Raw genomic sequence first — 26618 nt, 5'->3', positions numbered from 1 at the left:
CTCCTCCTTGGTTCTTAAATCTTACTTTTGTGTGTTTATTTGTTCAAATTTGATAAATGCATGTCCAACATTTCTTTTTAAATTCATGACCGAGTTTCAATACTTTTATTAATTGTTATGGTTTATTGAGTTTTATGACCTGCTAGATTAGGTTGTACAGATTTTAGGGAAATAAAGCCTTTGAAGATACTCATTAAAGTAAGCAAGAATAACCAATGTAGGCCCTGGAGGACCACTTGAGGTAGAATGTAGTTAAAGCCTCATGTTATTTTGCTCATGTTATCGATCGGTGCATCCTCAGCCTGATTTACAAGAATAAACTAGTGAATGAATAATATTAGGGACTCTATCGGGTCGACCCCAGTAGAAGCCATGACACCTTTTGCATGTTCCCTTAAAGCATCCTCATAGAACTTAATCATATCAGAACAGATGAGATGTAGATTAATAGAAGAAGTTAGATGGCTTAAAATAAGTGTTGCAACTCAATACATGTTTTTTTACATACAGTATATTTACCGTTTGTTGCATCAGATGTTTATTCCGAACTGTAGAGGAGTGTATTCTTTAAATGAAAAACTTCAGTGGAAAGTATGTCATGTAAGACCTTTGGACTTAGTGATGTAACGTCAAAGAGAGGCCACAGAAACCTGACTACTGAGCTGTGGGATTGTTTCTGCTTTGCTGCCATCTAGTGTTTCCTGGTTGTGACTGCAGTGTTCACTGTGGCGTTCACCGCCCGTGTGTTTTGATTGGCCAGGTTCGAGGAGAAAGCCCAGTCGGAGCCACTGAGCGCGCTCAAATACCTGCAGAACGACCTGTCGCTGACGGTGGACCACACTGACCCCGATGAGACCAAAGAGGTACCGGATCTACGCTTTTGTGTTATTGGTCTTCAGTGGAGGGTTGTGTTTTTTTTCTTGTGGAGTGAGGAAAAAAAGCTGAAACGGTTGAGAAAATGAACCAGAAGGAAACAGTTTATAAATGTAGAGAGAACAGTTCTGCTCACATCTGTGTGCCGCTGCTGCCGCAGCAGCGCCATCTGCTGGGGAGGTTTGTTCACCACACACCTCTAATGTTTCACTGTCCTGCTTCAGTTCCAGCTGCTGCCCTCAGCTCTCTTCAAGTCCAGCTCTGACTTCATCCCTCTGGGTAAGAACCTGTTCTCATTCATACAAAAGTGTGTGTGATAGTTTATCATTTTTAGATTTTAGCAAGTCACCCATAGTGCTTTACTTTTTTTTTTTTTTTACATTCAAAGCTTCTGCTGAGGTTTTAGAATGAAGCTTTGAATGTCTGTCGTCATATTTCAGTTGTGGAATGTAACTAAGTAAATTTATTCAGGTAATGGACTTAAGTACAATTTTGAGATACTTGTACTTTACTTGAGTATTTCCATTTCATGTTACTTTATACTACTACTCCACTACATCTCAGAGAGAAAATATGTACTTTTACCATCTCTACATTTATTTGACTATATTAGTTACTAGTTTGGCTGCTTTGCAGATTCTTATTCTTAAAACAATTTATCAATCAACTAATGAACCATGAGGTATTATTAAGTAGTATATAGACTAGTTATGAAGTGTATAAAGTGTTTTTGGCCTAGCGTACATATATTATTTTAAATGGGCCATTCTGCTAATGGGTATGCTTTAACTTCTGGTACTTAAAGTATATGTTGTTGCCAATACGTTTGGGCTTTTACTGACGGTGGGGAAGTTCTGATTGGTGTATGCATGAACCCAGCGTGACACTGGTCTAGCCCTCTCGCCATAATCATGATGAAAGCCCTCCATCTTTTCTTTGACGTGCTGTTTTCTGCCTCTCCTCTCTCAGGTTTCTCAGACGTGGACCAGACGTACGCTCAGCGGACGCAGCTCTTCGACACACTCGTCAACTTCTTCCCAGACAGCATGACTCCGCCTAAGGGCAACCTGGTCGACCTCATCACGCTCTAGCCCTGCCCCCCCCCACCCCTTCACCTCTGACACCTTTCCCCTCGCCACCGGAAACCGACTGAACACCCACCCATCCACGCGCCCGGTTGGGACGGAGGAGACAGAGACCAGTTATTTTTTTACTCCTGAATCTGTTTGGTGGGATTAAACATCTGGAACTCCGTCACACTGACTTCCTGCTGCTGCCACGGTCTGCGTCGGCCGGTGGTGAGGGTCGGACACACACTCACACTCACACTCGCACTCACACACTCTCACACACACACATTAACAACATTGTGGTGTTCGGATATGAGTGAGACTCGACGACCCGAGGTGATTCTCCTTTCCCAAGATATCCGTTTTTGGTTTTTTTTGCTGATGAAAGTTTCTGGAAGCTCCTCTAAACTCTGCCAAACATCGCTTGTGTTTTTCATCCTCACTTGATCCCCCCCAAAAATTATATGCACGCATTTTTTTTTTATTCTTAGACTTTTCCTGTTTTTAGTATTGGATTTGTACTTCGTACCCATGCAAACGCCCACGCACAGTCCCCCACAGGCGCCCATTCATGTGTTTACAGCGAAACATGTGACGTCCGTTCTGGCCAATTGTTTTGCGAAAGTCCAGTTAAAAATTCATCCTCTGTTCTTTTTGGTAACATTTCAGCATCTCCTGCAAGATCCTAACGTACGCTTTCATTTTGGCTCGCTTGCTTCTCTGCAACACGTTCAGTTCCTATTCATGACGGCCATGCAGAGGCCACAACAATTTAATGTGTTGTAGTAACAATAGAGGAATTATTCTATGAGATAAAGCTTAATATATATCTAAATATACCTTTATATATTGGTTTGGGTTGTAAAACTGGCTTTTTCCCCCTCAGTAGTTATTGGACTTCTACATGGTGTACAGAATATGTAAATATACATATAGGGATTTTCTTTTTGTTTAATTTTTTTGGGTGTGGATTGAACCGATTCCATGCTGGATCATGTTCTTTCTTGTTCCTCTTTATCTAAAAGTCAGGGTCCCCATACAGCAACATTGAATTACTCGTATTTATTGGGGAGAATTCAAAGCGGTTGGTGTGCGTGTGTGAATGAAGTGCTGGTGCCAGTATTCCAGTTTGACTATTAGAGTGGGGAAAAGGGCATTTTGTGTCAAAGTGTGTTGAACAGTGTGATGAAATAATTGGTGAGATTTTCCTTTTTTTCCCTCCAAAAAAATCCCAAAAGCCGGCCTGAATACATTTGTGAACTTACAGCAGAGGCAAAAGGATAGTTTGGGTGTTTTGAAGTGTGGTTGTACGAGGTACTTCTCCATAGTCCGTATATTTCCTGCTGTAGATGGAATTTGGAGAAACAAACATGAGTTATAGCCGTTATCTCTGCTTTCTTCAAAGCCACCGGACTCCTTTGACAAAAACAGTCTTTTTACCTCTCAGAACAGGGTTTGTTGGTCTACCGCTGTTTGTTTGTGTTTATGTGTGACTTTGGTGTTTTAAAGGGTTAGTTTGGAGTCACCAAAGTCACACAATAACACAAAGAAACTAACCAATCAAGGCAGCAGTAGACCAGCAACTCCTGTTTTCATCAGAGGAGTCTGGTGTCTTTGAACAGAGCAGAGATAACGGCTTCAGTTGATGAACTCTCATTAGGAGGAATGTGAAACTGCTGATTTGTAGTTCATCTGTTTTTGGTAAAGGAAGAAGTGACACAGGTTCCTACCAACACAGTAGCTCTGGAATATCTTTCACACTTTTCTGATAATCCCTCACACATGATGTCAAATATTGGTTGTAGCATCACTAAAAAAAGAATAACGCAAGATCAAAATTTAGGGTAAAAAAAAAAAAAAAAAGGGTGTGCTGTCTGAGAGGCCAGTTTTTTACCAAGTTTTCTTCTGTACGAAAGGACAGGGGAAAAAAGTAAGGGTGGTGTTTGAGTTTACCAGCAGACAGTGGAACTGATGTGGGATACTGCTCTAATGGTTCACCCACTCACAGGCGCCTAGTGTTGAAGTTGAAATGTTTACCTCTGCTGTCAGCCAATCATCACTGGAGGATGTGTGGGGTCCATGCTCATTGGTGCTCGCTGCTCAGTTTGCTCATCAATTGTCTTCCATGACTCCCAGTCGGAGGCAGACTGAGGTCGTCGGTCGGGTTGAATCAACACCAATCGTCTCTCCCAGTGCTGCGTTCATAACAAACCGGGCTTCATCGGAACACTACGCCACTCGCCGTCATCTCCGGCACATCTGCTACGACTGTTAAACCTCAATTTGTACATAATGTTTGTGGACAGGATCAGTGCAATCCCTGTCTGTGAGCTTGAAGACAAAAGGACATCATCAACAATAGAGCTGAATTGGGTCCAATGACCCAAGTCAGTTTATTGGTGAATATAAACATCTTCTCTTTCATGTTAAACACTACTTTGACTGGAGTGTCACATTTGTAAACGGAGTGTAATTCAGTGTTGATTGAGACTTTCAGATCAGACATGAATCATGAGTTTATTGGATGGTGATTCACCTTTTATGCTCTTATTTTGAAGGTACAGGATTAAACTGGTGTTGTGCAGGTAAAAAGCCCATATCTTTAAAAGTCTGTGAAATGAAAGTGAGCCTATGTAGCACAGGAAGAGACGGTGAACTGACTGTGATGTCACTCAGTGAAGCTAACATGAGCCACCATTAGCTCCTGGTCATACCAGACCAATGACTGTATTCTAGTGACCTAGAGTTTCATTTGTAATAGGAGGGACGTGTGCCATTAAAGGGACAGTTCACCCCAAAATCACAAATACATTGAGCACTACAGGTAAGAGGAAAATGTTTGTAGTTGTGATTTTGTGGTTGAACTGTCCCTTAAGTGTGGTTCCTGCCTTGCTGTTTGCTGCTGTTTGTTTCTTTCGGTATGCTGTGAAAACCAACCTGACACTTGCTGATACGCTCTTCATGTCATCGATCCCGCTGGTGTGTCTTCACCGACACTAAGGCGTGAGTAGTTATTTCAGACCGCATGGAGCGACAGACTCAGACAAAACCTGGAACAATTGACCACGATGGAACACTTCCCAAAATAATTTTTTTGTGCTCTAATGTTTAGTTGGAGGCGGATGACGATGGCAAAGTTCTGAAGTGGAAACTTATCCCTGATGTAAAACAAAAAACAGACACCAGAGCAAAAACAAAAAGAATGCGTATATCTGATGAAATGAGGATGCGATGCGAGGAGTACATTATTTATATTTGACAGCGTTTAGGGCTCATCATGCTTGCTGTAGCATTTCTTTTAATTTTGTGACAGAAGAAAACTGTTAAAAAAGTCTAATTGAAAGCACCTTTTGTTGAGAAAAAACCCAATGCCAAATGCTACTTTTCTTTTTTGCTATTTTAGGGGAAATACTGTCCACACAACAATGTTTGATGGATGGAGTGGTATTTTCATTATTATTATTTAGTTTTGTTTCCATCTTGCCCTTCTCTTGAGCCCTGGGTGGGACTCAGGAGTTTTAAGGCTGGTACTCTCAGATCAGTGAGCACTACTGTGGAAACAGTGAATGTGTAGAAAGCCCTGTAGTATTACATTGTATGTAATGTATATAATGAATAAAGATTGTATTTTGTTCAGGTTTTCGTAACTTCCGTCTCCGTGCTGTTTCTGCAGAACAGGGGAACTGTGGGACCAAAGTGAAAAAAACAAACACTGCCTTTTTATTTTCAAATCTGAACAATTAGAACAACATGACCGCAGAGGCGATCAACCATTTACAGCTTCCAGTGTGTCAGACCCCTGTTGTTTGCCTTCAGCAGCAAACAATCCATAAATACATGAAAAATACTGATAACGTACTTTAGTGAAAACATCACAGCTATAATAAAAGTGAAACTGTAGACGCACAACGAAAATATAAAAAAGCAATCAAAAGGATGATTGGAGTGCCCAAGGTGATGGATTCACTTGAATATAAGTACATATATATATATATATATATTAACTTCTTAATGGGTTTAAAAGGAAGGCAATTATTCAAACTGAACAGACTCCAAAATGACATGTGCCCAGGTTCTGCTGTGAGGGTTTTAATAAGTCAGACAATTTCAAATGTCACAGACTCCACCCCTCCAGCACAACGGTGTGGAAGAAAAACTATTTACAGTGTCGACTTCAGAGGTTTTTTTAAATCGGTCCAGTTTTCTTATTAGCAATATTTCACTGATAGTGGACTTTATTTTGTGATCATTCTTTGAGGTTAAAATAGTATACGTGTCCTGGTCCTTAAATTTCAATAAATTTGTAAAATGCAAACTGCGAATTTGCAACATGAGATCATTTTCTTTCGCTTTAACGCAGATCAATGTGGTCTCAAGTGGTACGTACAGAATAATGAACAATTCCATTTCCCTTCATTTCTGTCGAGTAAGTTGCTTTAAAGACATTTTCAATAGGCGAGTTGAATGTGGCCACAACAGAGTACAACATGCATATCTGTAAGTGTCAACTTCCTGTTTGACTTTTGTTATAAAACTGCGGAATAGCTACTAGTCTTACCAGATCAACGTAAGTAGTCAAGGTTATGTTTTATTGCTCATGAAAAGTTTTGGAGCAATGGAAATATTGCGGAAAAACTTCCCCAAAAAAAGTATGTAATAAACAGGATGTATCCGTTAAGTTGAGTAATAATGTGATTTTATCTCGAATGAAAGAAGGTAAAGCTCACTAAAGAAACATCTGTTGATTTTTGTTTAAAAAATACTGAGCGATATCCTCCATGTATGGAAAGCCAGAGGGGACAGAAGACTTCCACACTAACACGCTATTTAGCACTCTAAAAGAAGTATGCAAGGTGTTTCAGTATGCCTGAAACCAATAGTATGTGAATTGCTTACTATTTCTGGTGAAATATTACATAATGCTAACACACCGGCATCAATATCCCAGAATGCAACGCGGTAATGACGATGACGTTCACAAAAGATGATGGCAGACCACTCTGTAACGTCAATAATACTTCAATTGAAATGTAATTATAACTAGGCGTGATATATGTATAACAAAAATAAAATAAGTTCAGTCTTTCTGATTCTCACAGATCATTGTTTGGTTACATGAGATTACGAGTTACCACGGTTAAACAAAGTAAAACAAAATATACTTGTGATTTGTCCCCTCGGGCGTTCCGTACACCCTGGCCTCAAAATGTGGCATTGTGGATTAAAAGCCTTCATTCATCTTTTTTCTATTCACCTAAAGAAGCGTCTTTGTAGACATCGTCTTTCTTAATGAACAGTTAACCGCCGCCGCCTTTTCAGCCAAAAGCGGAGAATCGCCGAGGCGCTCTGAAGCGTCCCGAGGTCATCTACGTCTAAATTAGTGACTCTAGAACTGCGACGTCGGTGTTACAGCTCCCAGCTTCTTCCTCCTTGGGTCTTCGGAGCCAAGCAATCTGTTTAACACGTCACCTGACTCTTCCTCACTCGCTGAAAATAATTAGAAAATACTTTATTTACAGGTGCTTGTGTATAAATCAACTCTCTCTTTTTTTTTTATTTATGAAAAGGAACAATTTCCTTGTCTGCTCTGGAGCGCTTAGAGTTTTCAGAGTATAGTTAAAACGGAATGATTAAGTGGATTTCTTTTAAGGCCACCTTGTACTATTTGATTGGTACTTCATCCCCAAAGGGTTTGATACATTTAATCTTCATTTCTTTTTTTCTACCAAAGTAGAGTAGAAATATATCAAACAGACAGACAGCATTAATGTTGTATAGAAAGTATGTGTTTGTGAGAAAAGTCTTCTCTGGCTACAGGGACAACAACCTCCAGGGTCAGGAGTGTAAGATAAGGGCTGGCATGGAGTAAGAAGTTTGGATTCTTTTGTTTGTTCTGTCGCTGTCTCCTCTTCCTCCTCTTCCTCTTTCTCTTCCTCCTCCGTCCCCGGTTGTCTCTACAGGTGCGTGTCCTCCTCGTCCGCTATGTCCTCCTTCAGCAGGTTGTCGATGGGGACAATCCAGCTGTCGTTGAACTCTCCGTTCAGCGCCACCTTCTTCTCCTGCATCTCCGGCTGCACCTCCATCACCTCCAGCGTCGGGTTGTCGTGGTATCCGTTCTCCACTGTGTGCAGCTCCTCCGTCAGGTGCTGCTGCAGGGATTAAAGGGACAAAGTCTCTAAAAGCTGTATTCATATTTGATACTGCTTATGTATGTTAAAGGGTAACTTATTTTCTATTTTTGCATGATTTTAATGACTGGTTGAAGCAAGTTTGTAGCAAGTGCAGCGCTCCACCTACCTGATTCTCGTTGTATGGCTTGCGATGGTGGGAGGCACAAACGGCGAGGATGACGATCATGATCAGCAGAGCTCCACTGGAGGCCAGGATGGCTATCAGGGTTTTGCTATCTGTTGGTGTCTTTAAGCAGAGAATACAATAACAGAATGACTTCTCTTAACACTGCGGAGCCCGCCGCTGACTCTGCAAGTGTTTCAATATGCTGACGATGCCATGTATTAACCCTTACCTTGGTGATTTCTTCATAGTACTGGTTTGCGAGGCTGGTTTTCACTGTGAGATACATTCAGGTGTATTTGTTAGCAGATAGATAATTCAGTTGGCCTCTAATTTAACCTGACAAATGTGACTTTTCCAAAGGGGAGGACAATGCCTCACCTTTTCCATTTATCTCCACACAGTCAAACTGTATTTTGCCGTTGTGGTGCTGCCATGTCAGGGTGCAATTCCCATCTTGCAAATTGACCATCAGCCGCCTGCACAGCTCCACCAGATCTTTCTCCTCCTCTTTCTGAAGGTTAAAAAGGACACATCAGTAAACATCTCTGCAAATAATAAATCCTTTACATTTTTGTTATTTTTCCATGAATGACTATGAGCTGAGCCATCGCTAAGCTTCTACCATGTGGTCACAGTTTGGACAGGAAGGTCAAAAGTGACGGCTGATGTCATATCTTCCTATGCTGTGATGTGTGGGGTATTTCTGGTGTGTTATGGAACGACGCAGCTGTGTAGGCCGTCAGACAGAGAGTGAGTATATGAAAGAGGTGTGGGAAAGAAGGAAACTAGTGAAAGGCAGGAAGGGTTCCCACTGAAGACACTTTTTCCACCCAGTAACTGGAATCCTTTTTTTTTTTTTTATAGCGAGCTTCACTGTTTCCTGATGATGGATCCACCCAGAGCCTCCTTCACTGGTGGGAAGTATTCATGTTTTTTTCAGACTAGTTTACTTAAATATTTACCTGGGAGATAATTTAGAGGAAATGTCCATTTTTTCCAGCTTTTTTACCACAAGTTACATTTACTGTCGTTACTGGAACAAAACAGTTATTTTGTGTAATTGTACTTTTATTTTATTTTAATTATCATTTTACTTCATTTGTATCACAAGTATTGCACTTCACTACATTTCGAGTCACATCCATTACATTCTAGAAACAAAAGTCACATTTAAAGATCCCCATAAACCGCGTTAGAATGGAATAGAAGAAAGGAGATAAGTCAGCAGTTGCAGCACATAAGAAGTTACTGGTGTGTCTGCCCTCTGCAGGGTATAGTTAGCATTATTGTACTTTGGCATTGTTAAAAAAAAAAGTTAGCATCTTCCTTTATTAATGACAGATTTAATGCACCACCCAGTGAGCACGCTGAGTGACCCAAATCGAACACACCGTGGATGTTGCCTCACCAGCAGGTGCATGCTGGGTCTGGCTGACGCGCTAAATGCTAACATGCTAATGGTGGATACTCCAGCAGTGACTTCTGCTTTCAGTGCCCAATGTGACTGCAGAGCCTCATTCAGCTCCAATGTTTTTTGAATTCGTGGAGTGCAGTGGGACAGAGAGGCTGAGTGGACTGGTTATAGTGGGACAGAGAGACTTGAGTGGACTGGTTATAGTGGGACAGAGAGACTTGAGTGGACTGGTTATAGTGGGACAGAGAGGCTGAGTGGACTGGTTATAGTGGGACAGAGAGACTTGAGTGGACTGGTTGTAGTGGGACAGAGAGGCAGAGTGAACTGGTTATAGTGGGACAGAGAGGCAGAGTGAACTGGTTATAGTGGGACAGAGAGGCTGAGTGGACTGGTTATAGTGGGACAGAGAGACTTGAGTGGACTGGTTATAGTGGGACAGAGAGGCTGAGTGGACTGGTTATAGTGGGACAGAGAGACTTGAGTGGACTGGTTGTAGTGGGACAGAGAGGCTGAGTGGACTGGTTGTAGTGGGACAGAGAGGCTGAGTGGACTGGTTATAGTGGGACAGAGAGACTTGAGTGGACTGGTTATAGTGGGACAGAGAGGCTGAGTGAACTGGTTATAGTGGGACAGAGAGGCAGAGTGAACTGGTTATAGTGGGACAGAGAGGCTGAGTGGACTGGTTGTAGTGGGACAGAGAGGCTGAGTGAACTGGTTGCAGTGGGACAGAGAGGCTGAGTGGACTGGTTGTAGTGGGACAGAGAGGCTGAGTGGACTGGTTGTAGTGGGACAGAGAGGCTGAGTGAACTGGTTGCAGTGGGACAGAGAGGCTGAGTGGACTGGTTGTAGTGGGACAGAGAGGCTGAGTGGACTGGTTGTAGTGGGACAGAGAGGCTGAGTGGACTGGTTGTAGTGGGACAGAGAGGCTGAGTGGACTGGTTGTAGTGGGACAGAGAGGCTGAGTGGACTGGTTGTAGTGGGACAGAGAGGCTCAGTGGACTTACGCTTTAACAGTACTAGGCTACAACACCCTCTGTCCCTCCATTGTAATGCCCAGCAGCCACCGTTGATTGTGCGGCTACGCGGTGTGTTACAACTGCGCGGTCTCTCCTTAGCTGTAATATGTGAGTTTGTGGCTGCAGCCGCTGTGGAGTTTATATTGTTTATAACTATCTGTGTTGTTTCCTTGGTAATGTTTGGTTCTGCTGTTGATTACTGTAAGAAGTGTCAGGTTATCTAATTCTCATGGCTTAATAATGCTTGTTGCACCCGCCATGGTGTCCACACACTTTTTGTCGATTGACTATCATTTTGTTTAATTGTCTGAGGTTTATTCTAGTGAGGCTTCCCTTAGGAAGGTGGCTGCATATTTATAATTAATAATCAGTCCTACACACAGGCTGCAAAGTGCTGTAAATGGATTTGTGAAGCAGTATAGCAAGTACATCATAATTACATTTTTCTTACCTTAAGAATAACGCTACATAAGTTCAACACAAGTCACTAAATGCAACTGATGCAAAAGCTTCCTAAAAAGAACACGATGGTACAGTCTAAAAAACATGACTTATTGTTCTTTTTCTTCCTGCAGGATGTTGCACGATTATTCTCTAACTTTGGGGAGTGAATGTCAATGGAGAAAGGAGTGGAAAGGGTGTGGGCCTGCCTTCCATGGACAGGACAATAGCAGAGGCTCGTTGAAATTCATAACACAAACTGTGTTTATTGTCACATGTATTGTTTGGGTGAATGGAAACAGTCTGATGACTGAAACAGATTTAAAGACACAAACTTCTTACCTCGTGCCCGTTGTTTAGAGAATACTACAAAAAAATAAATGAAAAACAGTACATCAGTCAAAAGCATTTCTGATATATGTTAATGTAATTGAAGGCAAGCGAACACACTAACTATCTGTTCCCTTTTGTCACAGTGTGTCTTACCAAAAACGTTTTTGGCTGAGCTGCTGTGGTACTGGTGGTGGTGGTGCTGCTGCTGGTGGTGGGGATTGTGGTTGTGGCGGTGGGGGTTTGCGGGGACGTGGTTCCAGCTTTGGTACCAAAGGTCTGTGATGCAGGAGGTCCTGCCTTGGTTAAGGGGGAAGAGGTGCTGGTGCTCACCGTGTTCCCAGCTGGCTCTGTGGCCCTCGACGCTGTCTGCCCGTGGCCTGTAACCGCCACAGTTGCTTTCTCGCCACCTTCAACCAGAAACAATGTGACAACAGTACAAATATTGTCCCCTGGTAGTGATGCACAGAGGTGGGACAAAATCATTGTTGATCATTTGGCACAAGTAAGTCTCTAATCGTTGTACTCAAGACCTGGGTCAAGACTGACAAGTCCCAAGTCCTAAACTTTGAGTTTCAAGTCCTAAACAAGTTATAAGGTGCTCTTCATCAAATGTAATTCCATTTGCATCACTGCCTGTCATTTTTGGCCCACACATTTTGCATACTTGTTTACCAGTGCATAGTCTTTGTGCGTGAATGAAATTAACTTTGTAATAATTTTTTAACTCACTGGCAGACAATAAGCTAACGTTCTTTCCTGCAGCTTGATCGGATGCGGTCGGACCGGTTCAAACTCTGGGAAGGTCTGGAGGTGGAACGCGTTAACGTAGGGTTTCAAGCATTTTCAAGTCAAAAGGCTTGAGTCCAAGGGAAGTTGGTGCTAAAGTCTCAGTTATTTTTTTAAATTTGGTCAAGTCTATCTATAGTCATCAAATGTATGACTCTAGCCTGACTTGAGTCCAAGTCATGTGACTTCAGTCTACACCTCTGGTGATGCAGGCCCCTCTGAGCCAATCAGTGACGATCACTTTTTGAACGGCTTAACATTCTTTTGTCAGCTCAGTGTAATTTTGAAAAAAAATGTATCTTCTTTGTATGAAACCACCAGATTAAATAAAGTTACTAGAAGAAATACTCCAATAATCATTTATATTTCTAGAGTCAATCTGTGCATTTGTTTTTTGTAAATTTCTTTACAAATTTTGATTTAAGTCAACAGTTTTGGGTGACTTGGGCCGTTAAAAGTTTGAAATGAACCCTCAGTCATTCTCATCATGAAGGGTGTTGTTCTCAGGTTGGCATATAGAGGGATTTACCTTTGCTGTCCGGGCTCGTCTTGGTGGCGATTGTGGTGTGAGTCACGGACTGTTGCATGGGGGCGCCTGTCGAGACCTTTTTGGTTGTCCCTACATTGCCAGGCACTCCAGTCCCAGATGTTTTACCGGGTACGGAGGCTTTCGGTGTCTGCATCGTGGTGGCCTTGGGGGTTACAGCTGAACCGCCGCTGCTGTCAACTGTTGTGGCTGGGGATACGGCCTTTGGTGAGCTGGGGGTCGCAGCAGCAGCAGCAGTGTCATTATTTCTCATTGTAGGGGAGGGCCCAGAGGGGTTGTTTATGACAGTGGTCGCTTGTGGTCCGGCAGAGGTTGGCTTGTCTGTAGGCTTGGATGTGACAGTCATAGCGGGCGTGGTGACCACAGTAGCTGTCTTTGCGGGTGTTAGAGCCATTGTAGTTACGGTCTTATCCCCAGGTGGGTCACCGACAGTTACTGTCTTACTGGCCGTCTTTGGAAGAATCCCAGATGTGCTGCCAGCGGTTGGCGCGGCCGTTGGCGCGGCCGTTGCCGCGGCCGTTGCCGCGGCCGTTGGCGCCACAGAAGTAGCAATCTGGCTGTCCGTGTTTGAACAGATGCTGAGAAATAGGAAGCCTAGGGAGTGAACAAAAAATTATTATTAGGTACAGCAGGCTGCTAAATGTGTGGAAAACAAACCAATCAGTGGTTTACCAAAACCTGCATTGACAGATTTTGTGGCCACTTGGGGGCAGCACAACAAGCTAAAAAACACAACATTGACATGCTATCACCTCATAAAGTTATGAATATGTTGACTATTTACACATCCAGCAGACATGGGGTGTTTCTGTCCACCTGAAGAATGCAAGTCCGATATTTATTCCTCTGTTTTGCTCTCCACCAACTTCTGAGAAAAATGTGTGTCTCTTTAGCTGCAAAATAACCATTGGATATATAGAAAATACAGATTGGTGAAGCTTTAATTTAGAATAATGGCCTTTTTTTTAAATAGTCTAAGTCAAATCTAGCGGAGTCCTCTGAAGTCTGAGCTACGTTGACCTCTGCTCCTGCATGTCCTGCAACAGCTGTAAGCTTCGGCCGCAGCTCTCCGTCTTCTTCTGTCGCTCTATTTATAGCGACCAGCACAGGATGCTGCACACAATAAACTTGGAAGCACCACACCCACGACCACGGCCCCGCTTGGAGTGCCCCGTGAACAATCCTCGCCTGGCTCCACGGCCAGAAAACAATGGCCCCCTTACACCCCCCCCCCCCGCCACGCTTTTCTTCCCTTTCTTACCACAGGATCGTCAGCATACATGTGTGGTGACACATGAGGTTACACGTAGACATTCTAAATGGTATGAACATTAGATAATATTTCTTTTTTTAACATGTTGGAGCCTATTTATTGCAAATCACATATTTCACCTCATTGACAGTGATAATGAAAATCAACTTGTAGAAAATCTATCTGCTTGCTGTGTTTAAACCATGCAAAAACACAAGTATGGTGCAAATATACAACAGATGAGTAGTACTATGTTCATTCAGTGTTGCCATCAGTCCCTGTCCCTTATGACCTACGTACAGTACCGTTTACTATCACAATGTATGATAACACAGTTCATGGACCGTGACAGACAATTCTCATATTACAAAATGTGTTAACGCCTACAGTTCTGTTGGTCACAGAGCGAGCTGGATCTGCCGATGTGACACAGCTGAAAGCTCTGGAATAGCTACTCAATGGACCTTGAGGTGAGACTGTTTTGACAACTTCTGTTTCCATAGTTAAGACTGAACGTTGAATTTCAAAATACTTCGTATTCAAAGTGCAGGCAGCTGCTAGTGGATATCCTGCAAATCTGCGCTTCACAAGTCGTCATGGAAAACAATATGGTGTGTTTAGGTTACATTGAATAGAGGATAGCGATGGGTGGCTTTCATTTTCCCAGATGGGAATTACATTTTAAAGGGCAAGGCTATTGCCTGTTTTTCTCATTGTAAACAAATCTCATGAAAAGTCCATAATCAACAATTCACTCGTCTGTCGCTCAATACGAGCTAAGAGCTCCAAGCTCATTGGTTCTTATCTTTAAATACACCTCACAAATATATAGTTTAATTTATTTCAAAAACCTTTGAAATCCTTAAACAGCTGTTTAGTTTTTAACAATCTATATACAGGTATGGTTTTGGTCTTTTAATGGGATTTGTGGACATAAATAAAGAACATCACTTAATTAATCTTCAAGTTTAAATGTTGAAAACTGTGAAAACACAGCATCTTCTCCAACTAGTCACCAAATCATAAACACCTACAAATTCAGGGCAGCAAATCCCTTTAATCCCTATAAGTGTTAATGCACACAAAGCTCATAATCTAGGGTTGAATCAAATGTTCAGCTCGTCAGGCTTTGTCGCTGTAACATAAACAAACGTTTCCCGCAAACCCTTCAGGAGATTCTCGCGAGCTCCTCTCACCCACCATTCCCACATGAAGGCAGCGTTAGGGGCGCTGTCAGGAGTTAGCAGATAAATTCAAGTGGAGGCCGGTGGAGCTGTGACTGTCCCGTCTCTGAAAAGCACAGACGCGTTGCTTATCAGCCCTTGGCCTGCTGCTGCAAACGTCGTTACTGAGAGAGTAGGGCTGCCGGAGTCCTCCGCTCAGAGGACTCTGCTGAAGTTAGAGTTAAGTGTGTGTTTTCCAAAGATGACGCAGGGCTGCAGATTGACCCACTGAGTTATTGCAGTGACCAAATCTTCCCTGCTAACTACAGTTTATCTGCCAGGAGTTAGTTTTTTTGGTGAGATGTCTTCACAGTCGATCAGTCATTGTCTCATTCCAGTCTGCTGTCTCTCATCTCACGCTCTCCCTCCTCCATGTGTAGCGACTTGTTTTGGTGCGACCCCCGCTGACCCCGAGCTGTCACCGACACGTCTGTTTCTTAGCGGGCAACAGCGACCGCTATCAGTGTCATAGGTTGTTTTTTCCTCGCCCACTCATTCCTCACCACCTCTGGAAACACACACACACACACACACACACACACACACACACACACACACACACACACACACACACACACACAACCTCCCTCTTGTTGCCCTCTGAAGACGTTTACTTTAGTGACTCACAATGACTTTGAGATTAACATCATTCTTATTAGAATTAGTGCAGTGACATATTAGAAGTAGGTTTTGGGGTTAGGGTTAGCTGCACTAGTCAGTTTTAAATGACCAATCCATGAAATGATTATGTGTAATGTGAAAGTTAGCAGTGGCAGCAGGCAGCAAAAGAAAAAAAGCTTGGATAGACACACTGCAAGCAACCCATCTAGCCAGCCTAATTTACAAAACATTACGTTTCCATACATTGCCAAATATGTTTTCAGGGAAACGTATTTTCAGTTTGTATTTCAGTTATGACGAGTACGTTTCCAAACAAACACAGGACTTTTACCCAGGAGTTCACCGTTTGTGTCCTGTACGAAACTGGAAGTCAAAGTTGATTAACTTTACTTAACACCCATAACTTAGATAATGTAACACATTTTAAGCCAAACTGTGATGTTTTCTTTCTTTTCTTCAACGTTAACCACGTGTTTAAAACACTGCGACCGTAATTGGGGAGAAAATACATTTCTCTCAAAACTTAAAAAAAAAACATAACTGAGAATGTAGTTTAGTTTTATGAGAATGTATTTTTCATTTTTAATTGTGATAGAAACAGTAGAAATGACAAAAACAAGGGGACATGCAACAATATTGTGTTCACGGGTTGTTTCACTGCCCCCAAGTGGCCCAAAATCTACTAAAACTTCTTTCTTTATAAAGAGATATTTGAATAATAAGCAAAAAGGAATTTTTCAAAAAGCATCATGTTATCCACTCAAGATAACAGACATGAGAAAAACCTTTTGAACAAAACTGAAAGATTGTGTCCTCTTTTACACAAAAGTAACTTAATTCTACTCAAATCACAGAACTAAACTTTTGCTAATCTAGCAAAAGTAGATACTTCAGAAGTCACAAGTTACTCTAAAAAGAAGCTTAACACAGCGTATCACTCCCAGACAGAGTCCCAGAAGAAGTTGTCTACTTTCTGTCCGTGCTTTGTGAACGTCCTCTCCTGTGGCCTCAGTCTGCACAGTGTGTGGAGCTCATTCCTGCTTCGCTTCACCTTTACTTCAGAGCGTAGTCTCTTGTTGCTACGCTGTTTGTCGCATTGTGTGATCTGTTCCGGTGGACTGTGTGAGGGTCAGACAGCAGAGGGTGTGAGAACCGACGTGCCTTCCTTTCCCTGGCTCTTCCTTCTACTTCTTGGCTCACTTCAGTGACAGGAAACACTTCTGTTGATTATCTGCAATAAGCATTGACTAAAGAGACTGTCGTTGGTCTTCTGCAAGTTGTTTCTATTGTTCTCACTTTCGTTTATGTGTACGACATCATTAGTGCCATGGGGAAGTTTGTCTGCAGCATTTGACCGAAAAATGATCATTATACCCTGAGACTAAGTGGAGGTCCAGAGGAGGTCAAAGGGTGCTCTCTGCCTCCCTGTCCTCCCTGGAGGTCCCGCTGTCGGTGCGAACCTGCTGACAGTTTGGCCAGAGGGTGGAGGCTGCTTGAATTGGCTGCCATGTTGTAAATAAATGTGCCCCCCCCGCCCCCCCCCCCCATGCAGGAACAAGGCCCCACACAGGGGGTTGAGGTCAGTCAAGATAAAATAAGACTTAAAAACTTTAATAATCCTGGAGGAAGTTCTTGTGCCAGAGATTGATCAAAGATTACAACAGAATACTAATAAAAAAACAATTGAATAATAATAATTAAATGTATACAAATGTATATTACTCCAGTGAAAAATAGAGTAGCAAAAAGAGTTAGATAAATATTTATGAACTAAAATAGAAAAAGTTAATTACAACAACATAAGATTAAAACAACAGTAAACATATAAAGTGTATAAGAAGTAGTAAGAAGAATAACACCAGCGCCTAAAAACGAGATGAGAAAAGTGATACTCCGCTTGTTATTGGGAGTAATATTTGCAATGATATTGAAAAGTAATAAAAAACTTGCACACGATATATTGAGATGTAATATTGTACGATGTTGAAAAAAAGTAAGATTGTTCTCGGTGTCCGATGTTTAAGAAACAGAGGACGAAGAGACACTCTGGTCGACGTCTACGGACTTCTGGCCTCGTGGTGTAGATTCTGTAGAACCAGTGTCGGGTTTTGGTTTACACACAATATCACAAGATCAGATTTATCACTACATAATTTTCGTGGCCAAAATAATTTGCCATATTATCACGAGATCTGTAAAAAAGAGTACAATAGTAATGATACAGTCAAACCCATATTTCATTGTCTGTATATGAATTGATTTTTTTAGGTGCTGGAGTACTTAGACGATATCATCAAACGTGTGTTATGAACATGATATCAATATTTAATTTTTTAACACTGCGGTAACGCGACACCCTTAATACACACATTACATCACATCCATGTAGCTGCACCAAAAACAAAAATCATTGATATGCCACCTCATAAAAACTGAATGGGGTGGACAAAATAACAGGAACACCTGAACATAAGTAACACAACGGTAGAATCTGAGAGATAATTGTAATAGGATTGTATTATGTTGTAAGACGGGCATATGAGTTACTAAGTTGTATGACACAGTCTGTGTGTATGTGTGTGTGTGTGTGTGTGTGTGTGTGTGCCGGCTATCCTTCCAGCTTGCCAGCCACCCTGACTGTAACCCTCGGATTGATGTGCGTTTGAGCATGAACATGTGCTGGTCCCGCCAAACGGAGGAGAGTAAATAAATAAATGTAGCTGTCGCTCCAAAGCTCCAGCGGGACAAAGCTGCCCCGTTAGCTTGGTGACAGCCCACACAAAGGCCCCTCCAGCCCCCACGTGCGACCATGCAAGAACGGGCTACTCCCACCCCCACCCCGCTGCAGCCGAGGTCCTTTTCAGGGTTTCGGCTGCCCCCCCATCCTCGTCCCATTGAGAGAGGTAATTCAGCTCTCCGTGGGACTGGGGGTGAGGGAAGGAGAACGGTGGGGAAGGGAGGGGTCCTCGCTTTACATTGTGCGTTCCCGTGAAGGGAGGTGAGGAGCTGTGAATGTAAAAACACTCGGTGGGAATAAAAGAGAGACGAGAGAAAGGGGGAGTGGTGAAGAGGGGATTTCGAGACGCCGTAAATCTAACGGCCATGTGGAAATGACTGACCACACACACACACACACACACTCGCACCCTTGCACACATTATCCAAACAACACACTCCTTGTCCTTGGAGACCAGACTGGTATGTGTGCTTATACGAGCTGTGGGGTGAGCGGATGATAAAAGTTCAATGTTAGAGCTCCGTAACAACCCCCCCCCCATGACACACACACACACACACACACACACACACACACACACACACCTCCGCTGAGATAAATGAGCTACAGGGGAGCAGGACGATCTCTGAAACCACTACAGCTGTGTATTTAAAAGCTATGTGCTATTTTAATAAATACAGATGAACAGTGTTTGATCGATAACTGGCGTCATCAGTCTCTGAGCATGTTTTATTTTATGGCAGCCTAGCTTTCCCTTACACATCAAATAGAGACATGATGATGTGGGGCTTTCACACACTATCTAATGTATGTCTGTTGACTGTAACACCTTTTTTGAAATGTTTAAAACCTTGAAATATTAAGATTGTTTTGTGATTTTTTTGTGTAAAAAATTAGCTGGAAAACAATTACTTTACACGTGGGCTAAATAGACTATAATATGATTTCTTATATTTTCCTACTGTATTTTGTTTAAGTGATCATCATCATCATTTGATTTGTGATGATTTGTACATATTTATAAGCTCATTGTATTTTTTGGTTGCCACTGTTTTTAGAGCTGTGTTGGAAAATGACATCATGCATTTCACTTAAGGACAGTTGAAAAGGTGCTAAACAAAGACGAACATTGAAAGCAAAGAAAGTTGGCAAAGACGAACCAAGCGGCTCCTTGTGGTTGAAGGTGTATCAAATGATCAAATTGTTACACAAGCAAATATTATAGTTGGAGTCTCTCAAATATGCAATGTAGCCTAAGAAGTCTAGCGAAGCAGAAATCTCTGAAATATGATACTTATTTTAAGTATAGCTAAATATGACTGTATACTCTTTTACATGCGTGAACAGAATGAAATGCAATTCAAAATGTAAGGAAATAAATCATATTGTTGCAAAATATTGTTATATTGTAAAAAATATAAAATTGTCTTGCTGTGTAAGATAAAGTAGCCCAGTGACAGTTGAGGTGTGGTTCACAGTAAATATATACTGTAGAATATATTTATAAACAGAAAACTGATAAGGATGACAGGTTCCTATAAATGACATAGGAAATTATAATATTTGGCTAGTGGGGATTTCAAAAAAATATGTTTGAGAAACACCTGGAATATAAAATCCTGAAATATTTCATCACAAAATAGCAGAAAAAACAACGGTATCTATAACCCAGCTATGCATCTAACGGTTAACGGTTCAAGTCCCCCAAATTAACAAAACTGTCTTCATGGCTAGATACCATAAAAGGTAAGTAACAATCTGTTTGATTTTTGTTCTTTTGGTGAACCAATCCTTGCGGAGAAGCTCAGTGTGTAGGCATGTTTAATTTCACACACACACACACACACACACACACACACACACACACACACACACACACACACACACACACACACACACACACACACACACACTTTGCTCAATAATGGAGCAGCAGCCGTTTTCTGTTTTCCTAAAACCTTAGAAGTGAGGGGAGTTCACACAAAGTGATGAGGCAGATAAAAAAGAGTGCTGAGAAAGTACGGAGCAACAGATGAGGGGAGGAGAGGAATGAGGAGGCCCGGGATGACGGAGAGGAGGAGGGCGAGCGAAGGTCCGCCACGGTACCAGCCGCGGGCCTGATTAATGGACACCTGGGTGTGCAGCACGGCATGCTGGGTAGAGGGAGGGAGTGCGAGGTTACAGTAGAGGTGAAGGCGAGCGGCTCTTTATCTGCGGCATCAGACAGTGATGAAATGCTCAGCTTTACAGAGAGCAGAGGTTCCTCCCTGAAGGAAACTTCCACATGCCAGCAATGCCTGGCCTTCAAAAACAAGACCCACTGAATCTGAATTCTAAGAAGCACACGGATCCTAAATAAAAGGCTGCCTCGGACCTTCAGGAGTCCTCGAGGGAGGTCAGGAATGTGAGTTGTATTTCCAAGGGGTTTGAACAGTAAACCAAAACAATAACTGACTGAATGAGAATAACTCTGCAGGTGTTAGTCTTCAAAGTTTTCTTTCTTTATGGCATCAATTCTGCTATAAATCATAAAGTGATTACAAATCACAACTACAAATCCTTCTTGTTGCCATCCATTTCCCAAAACAAACCAGGATTTAGATTTGACTGCTTTCATCGCACATCAGTATGCTGTGAAGATGTATTAGCAGAGAGTGAACTTTTTCCTTCAGATAGCTTATCCATTGCAATAAACAGTCTTTTTTTTTTTCCGAGCAGGGAGTGATTTAATGGGGCGTTCAAGGACTCGTGGACATCAAACATTTGATAATTATCTGCAGACAAACATTAAGCATGGTTGATATAAAAAAAGAATGAAAACCTTTCCAAATTACAACTAAACTACATCATGCCCATAACAACTGAGCATACCGCTGATGATGAAAAACTGTGAGATGAAAGCTCCAGAAATAGCTAGTAAGTGATCCTTGCGTTAAGATTTATTTATTTATTGGTCAAAAACTAAGCAGATAGACATGAAAAGAAAATGTGAGATTGGTGTTTTCTTATGTGAACTATCACATATCGGAGGGTCCTTGAATGGACCAACCTGACTAAATTTTCCTTTGGTGGATTCTCGAAGCCGAGTACATTTCAACACAGTGGAAAAAAAAGTTTAGGAATTTCCAAAATTTGACGGAAAAAGTCTCATCTGAGACACGATTATCGTAAGACACAAGCCTCCATCATGTAACGTTTAGCAAATTAGAAAGGAAAAAGCCTTTTAACCCAAACTTAAATGCTAACAAGCTAACGATATACAACTATATGTGATTAGAATATTAGTAATTGTCTTTTAATTACAAGACTGAATCCATGGTTATCAATAACCAAAAATATGTAAGTTGATCTGACTTGAAAAATTGTTTTTGCTGTGTTTAACATTTTTTTTATGAATCACACCTAAAGATTCTGAACAACCAGGACTCTTTTTGATGATCTATATTCAAATCATAATAACTCATAATCCTTATTTATACCAAATAATGTCTTTGCACATTGTTTTTCATGTCTTTGTTTTTCATATATCAAAAAAAATCTGACTGACCCTGCTCTGGAAATATTATACTTCCCTACTTCTCTGTTGCCTTTTTTTTCCACCATGCGGCTGGATTGAAAGCCTCGCGGTGGCTGAGTGGGAGAGGCTGGCTCAAAGCCGTCTCCGGCCGTAACGCCCTCCTTGGGAACTGGGATGTTGATCATGTTTTTTTTCCACCCCCATCTATTGTTCTCCATTCTCTTCCATGTACGCCAGCCAGCACAGACACCAGACGAGTGTGCCAAACGGGCAGCGTCTCCCCGGGCCGCTGGTGTGTAGACAGGCCGGGAACCGTGGCTGCCTGTTATCTTGTAGGAAACGGACAAGTCATGAACCCACAAACGCACCAGAAAGACGGTCTGCGTAGGGGTTAGGAAGTCCTGGAGAGGACTGATAACTGATGATCCTGCCTTCTTCCTACAGGATCTAAATGGTTTATTTAAACCCCCTTCAGGCATTTGATGATTCAATTCGGCTGCACCATTTTTAATTTTTGATTTGAGCATCCTGGCTATATTTTAACTTTTAACTTTCAGATTCAGTTAGCAGGAACATTCTCTGCGCTATAGAAGCTTGAGTTGAGAAAGCGAAATGGCATGTTCACTGAAAACTGTGTTTATAAGCAGACAGAAGTAGAAATACATGTTCATTCTACCGACAGGAAGCATGATACCAATTTGCAGTGAAACAATAGTCATTATGATGACATCGAAGCCTTTATTTTGGACAATTTTGTCCCTAGAACTTAAAGATAACAACAGACTCATGTCAAATATGTCAATTCTCCCATTAATACAGAAATGTGAGTTTTCAGAACTTGTGCTGCTGAAGGAATAGTTTGACATTTTGGGAAATATGCTGCCCCTTTTGTGAGTAGTTTTGAACCCAAGTAATCTTACATCGTATTGAATAATATCAACATTTTGGCTATTTGCTTTCTTGCCTAGAGTTATGAGAAGATCGATATCAATCTCATATCTGTCCGGAAAAACACAAGCTAAATATGTGCAGGACTTTTTCTTGGCTGGGCGCAGAAACTTCCTGAAGGAACTGTGCCCAGCGAAGAAGGAGTCCTGCACATCTAGGGCCCTGTCTAGGAGAGCTGGATGTGGCACATTGAAATATGGTGAATTCTGGAGTCACTTCAGCTGGTTTTTGGTGCTCATTTCTGAAGCTGCTCCTTTACTAGATAGTGTGCGTCGGGAAAAATCATCACGGAATGATCCTGGTTTGGAGTTTTTGTTTAGTCCGTTTCCTATTTTATTTTAATAGGTCTTCACCTGACGTGTCACGTTTGTTTTTACTTCCTGTCTTTGACTTTTTCCCGCCTGTTTTCTACCACACCTGTGATTTGATTTTTGGACTTCCACCAGCTGTAAGTTAATTTCTTCCTTGAATCATTGTATTCTACTTGCTGCCTCCTCAACTCTTCATCTGTTTGTGAATTAAGACCTCTACAGGAGCAGTGATGTTCCTTCATTTCACTGTCTTCTGGATCTCCAGGTGATGTGGGTGTTAACTTTCACATTGTGATCTGTAGCTTTAGCTTCTGTCTTTATCTTTTTAAACAGTTTTAATCCTAGATATATCCTTCAAACACATATTGTAGACCCTTCTGTCTGTTTCTCTCTAAAATCAACCTTTTCATTTTTACAAAAACTAAGTAACACTTCTTCAGGGAATGCAGTTAGTGACAGTGTGGGCTCCATGGTAGCTCTGACAAAGGGTCAGTTACAAAGTTACTCTTCAGCTAAAAAATTGCAAACAACACTGTGCATGTCTAGGTTTCTGAGCCCTTCTTGTGATAACAGGCCGTTAAACACACAAACGCAGATGCACGTTCACACGCACAAAAAAACGTGTCAGGCTTTTTTATTTTAAGGAAAAAGTGCTGACAAGCCTTCAGAGTTGAGTTTTTGGGGCTGTGTCACATGTTTTCTTCACACAATCAAAAATAAATAAATAAAGTGAAGGCCTCCCATCTGAATCCACCTACTGTAGTGGCGAGAGCGGCAGGTGCGTAATTAAAGAAAAACACTTTCCTCGCCTCTCAGCCAGGGAGGGAGGTCAGGGGTGCACTTCATTATTCAGGGTCCTTGTGTCCACAGCTATTGGAGGACTTTCTCTGAGTGTGTGTGTGAGTGTGTGTGTGTGTGTGTGTGTGTGTATGTTGGGGGGGGGGGGGGCTTTGATGGGGGGGCTTTGATGGGAGCCCTAACGGTGGGATGGTGGGTGGGTGGAGGGGCAGATGTTTAAGCTCTGACTCCTGCTGTGCGATTACTACTTTCCTACAGATTCCATACAGTCCACACAGCAACAGTCTGCTTCCCAAACTGGTCAACAGTAGCGCAGAGGAGCGTTGAAAAAAAAAAGAAAGTAGGGGGTTTGCTGTTCACTGCAGAGGATTTCACTCTCCTCAATTTGTGCACAAAGAAGCAAGACGAAGACAAAAAGGTACTGGCAGCGACCCTGGTTTGCAGCACGTTTCAAGTTTGGCAGTGTTCCTCGGTCAGAGTCCACCGACGTTTCTGTGTTCTCTTTGCTTCTTAGAGGCTGAACGTGTCCACAAACTGAGTCATCGAAGCTTTTCTGCATTCAACACCCCTCCCGTTCTCCCCCCTCACGAGATTTTATATGAAGTATTAACGTGTATCTTTTATGTGGTATATACTTCATAATACAAATTTAGATGCAACGGCTGTACACAATGTTATCTAAGGTATGACGTAAGCTACATACAAAAAAAATAAATACATACAGTGTATGGGGTAGTAAAGTATAGGCCTACATTGTACAGTAAAGGATCTTAGGTAATGAAATATGTGGAGCTGTGAAGTTAATAAAAACAGCTGAATTATTTGGGTAGTTATACACTTTAAAGGTGATATAATCCTGCTTTCAATAAAAAAATAAGTCACAAAGTCTTCCATTAGTTTGAATATGACTTTAACCAGTGGTTCCCAAGCTGGGAGTCACCACCAGATGATTAAAAGGAAAGAAAGATATTTCACACAAAATTCAGTTTTCGTTTTTGTATTTCTAAATTGTGAAAAAAAAACTCCCTCTCAGGTCAAACTAGCAGACATTCCACAACCCAACAACAACCACCGGATTAAAACTCAATGGCATCGAAAGTAGTTCAAACTAGTTCCAGCTCCAGCAGCTATGACATGACGCTCACACTTTCACCAGCAAGTCCAACAATACGATGGAATAACACAGCAAGGGGCCAATCACATGCATAATGACAGAAAGTACATGTACTCAAGCACAGTTATGAGATACTTATACTTTACTTGAGTATTTCAATTCCTGCACCTTCATACTTCTACTCCATTAGAGGGAAAGACTGTACTTTTTAACCTCATTGTATAGAAATATGTATAGAATGTTGTTCTTCAGCATAAAACATATATATATATATATATATATATATATATATATATATATATATATATAATTTAATAAAATCAGTCACAGGGCCATTTGTCTTTAGAATAATTAATTTTATTTTGATACTTTTTGTTTTCTGGGGGTGCGAGGGGCTCATTAAAAAAAATTGTATTGTTAAATACATAAAGTTAAATAAAGTAAGTAATATGTTTTTTTTAATGATTTCTTTTATTGTTAGAATACTTCTAAATTATTATTTGAAAAAATAAATTGACAATTTAAAATGCATAATTTTAAACGTAACGGAGTAATTCTACATTAATACATCACTACTTTTTCTCAATCATTCTAACAGTCAGTGCACACCTGTTGATTTTGCCCTGGAGCGTTTAAATGATGCTGCTGCACAGAGACACTTCAACTGCTTTCACTCCCCCAAAAACAACCATGGACATTCTATAATACACTTTACAACTATCATAGAGAAAAGGCCACGTTCCAGCATCATGACATCCACAGACCCATCACTCCCAGGTGTAGATTTAAGTCAACTTCTACTCACTGAGTGAAAGCAGCTGCCACGTGATCCTCATAGTCGCTCTCATCCTGTTTCTGCCCACTTCTTATCCTTCATGCAGCGCGACAATCCCTTACTTCGTAACTGGAGGAGGATGATGATTAGCTTGAGCCCAACCGCTGACTGACGCCGTCCTGTCACGCCTTTCTCCTTCACTTTCTCTCTCAAGTAAATGATCTCGCCCAATCTATTGTTCACTTCTTTTTTCTCTTCTTCTTCTTCTTCTTCTTCTTCTTCTTCTTCTTCTTCTTCTTCTTCTCTTAAACTGAAAGCCAAGAATGCTTTTGTTTGTCTCCACTGCTTCTTTCTTTCCTCGCTGTGCAGACTTGGGGATTTGGGGGGAGAGAGTGTTTCTGCAGTCTCCTTGGCTGTGGCGTTGTAGCTCAGTGTCTCTCTACCGCTCTCTCTCTGTCTGTCTTGTCTCCCACTGTGGCTTGATGCTGTGCCGTGCTCAGCCAAAGTGTTCTGCTGTTAGCAGCCAGTGCACCAGCCCCGGAGCC

At 41.7% G+C, this 26618-nt stretch overlaps 2 protein-coding genes across 3 annotated transcripts in view; one reads left to right on the top strand and one right to left on the bottom strand.

Annotated features, from left to right (window-relative positions):
• mkln1 (muskelin 1, intracellular mediator containing kelch motifs) overlaps positions 1-5590 on the top strand; it is a 20979-nt gene extending 15389 nt beyond the window's left edge. For both annotated transcript variants that reach the window (XM_068717075.1, XM_068717074.1), the window contains exons 16-18: positions 761-863; positions 1098-1152; positions 1843-5590. In XM_068717075.1, the coding sequence (XP_068573176.1) occupies positions 761-863; positions 1098-1152; positions 1843-1964 (280 nt within the window). In that variant the 3' untranslated portion in view covers positions 1965-5590. The remainder of the gene's footprint in view (positions 1-760; positions 864-1097; positions 1153-1842) is intronic.
• A 50-nt stretch (positions 5591-5640) lies between these two features.
• Positions 5641-26613, bottom strand: podxl (podocalyxin-like). Its single transcript, XM_068717076.1, has 8 exons — positions 26104-26613; positions 12760-13371; positions 11598-11851; positions 11454-11477; positions 8619-8751; positions 8470-8513; positions 8241-8360; positions 5641-8092 (listed from the first exon to the last, which is right to left on the bottom strand). The coding sequence occupies exons 1-8, from the start codon at positions 26144-26146 to the stop codon at positions 7898-7900; spliced, it is 1425 nt and encodes a 474-aa protein (XP_068573177.1). The 5' UTR covers positions 26147-26613; the 3' UTR covers positions 5641-7897.
• Between the last annotated feature and the right edge of the window lie 5 nt (positions 26614-26618).

This window comes from Cebidichthys violaceus, unplaced genomic scaffold (genome assembly GCF_023349555.1).
Source record: "Cebidichthys violaceus isolate CVI_PGR_0920_01 unplaced genomic scaffold, fCebVio1.0.p SCAF_21, whole genome shotgun sequence".
NCBI lineage: Eukaryota > Metazoa > Chordata > Actinopteri > Perciformes > Stichaeidae > Cebidichthys > Cebidichthys violaceus.
Note: the sequence above shows the minus strand (reverse complement) of the source record. Positions and strands in the feature narration are given on the sequence as shown.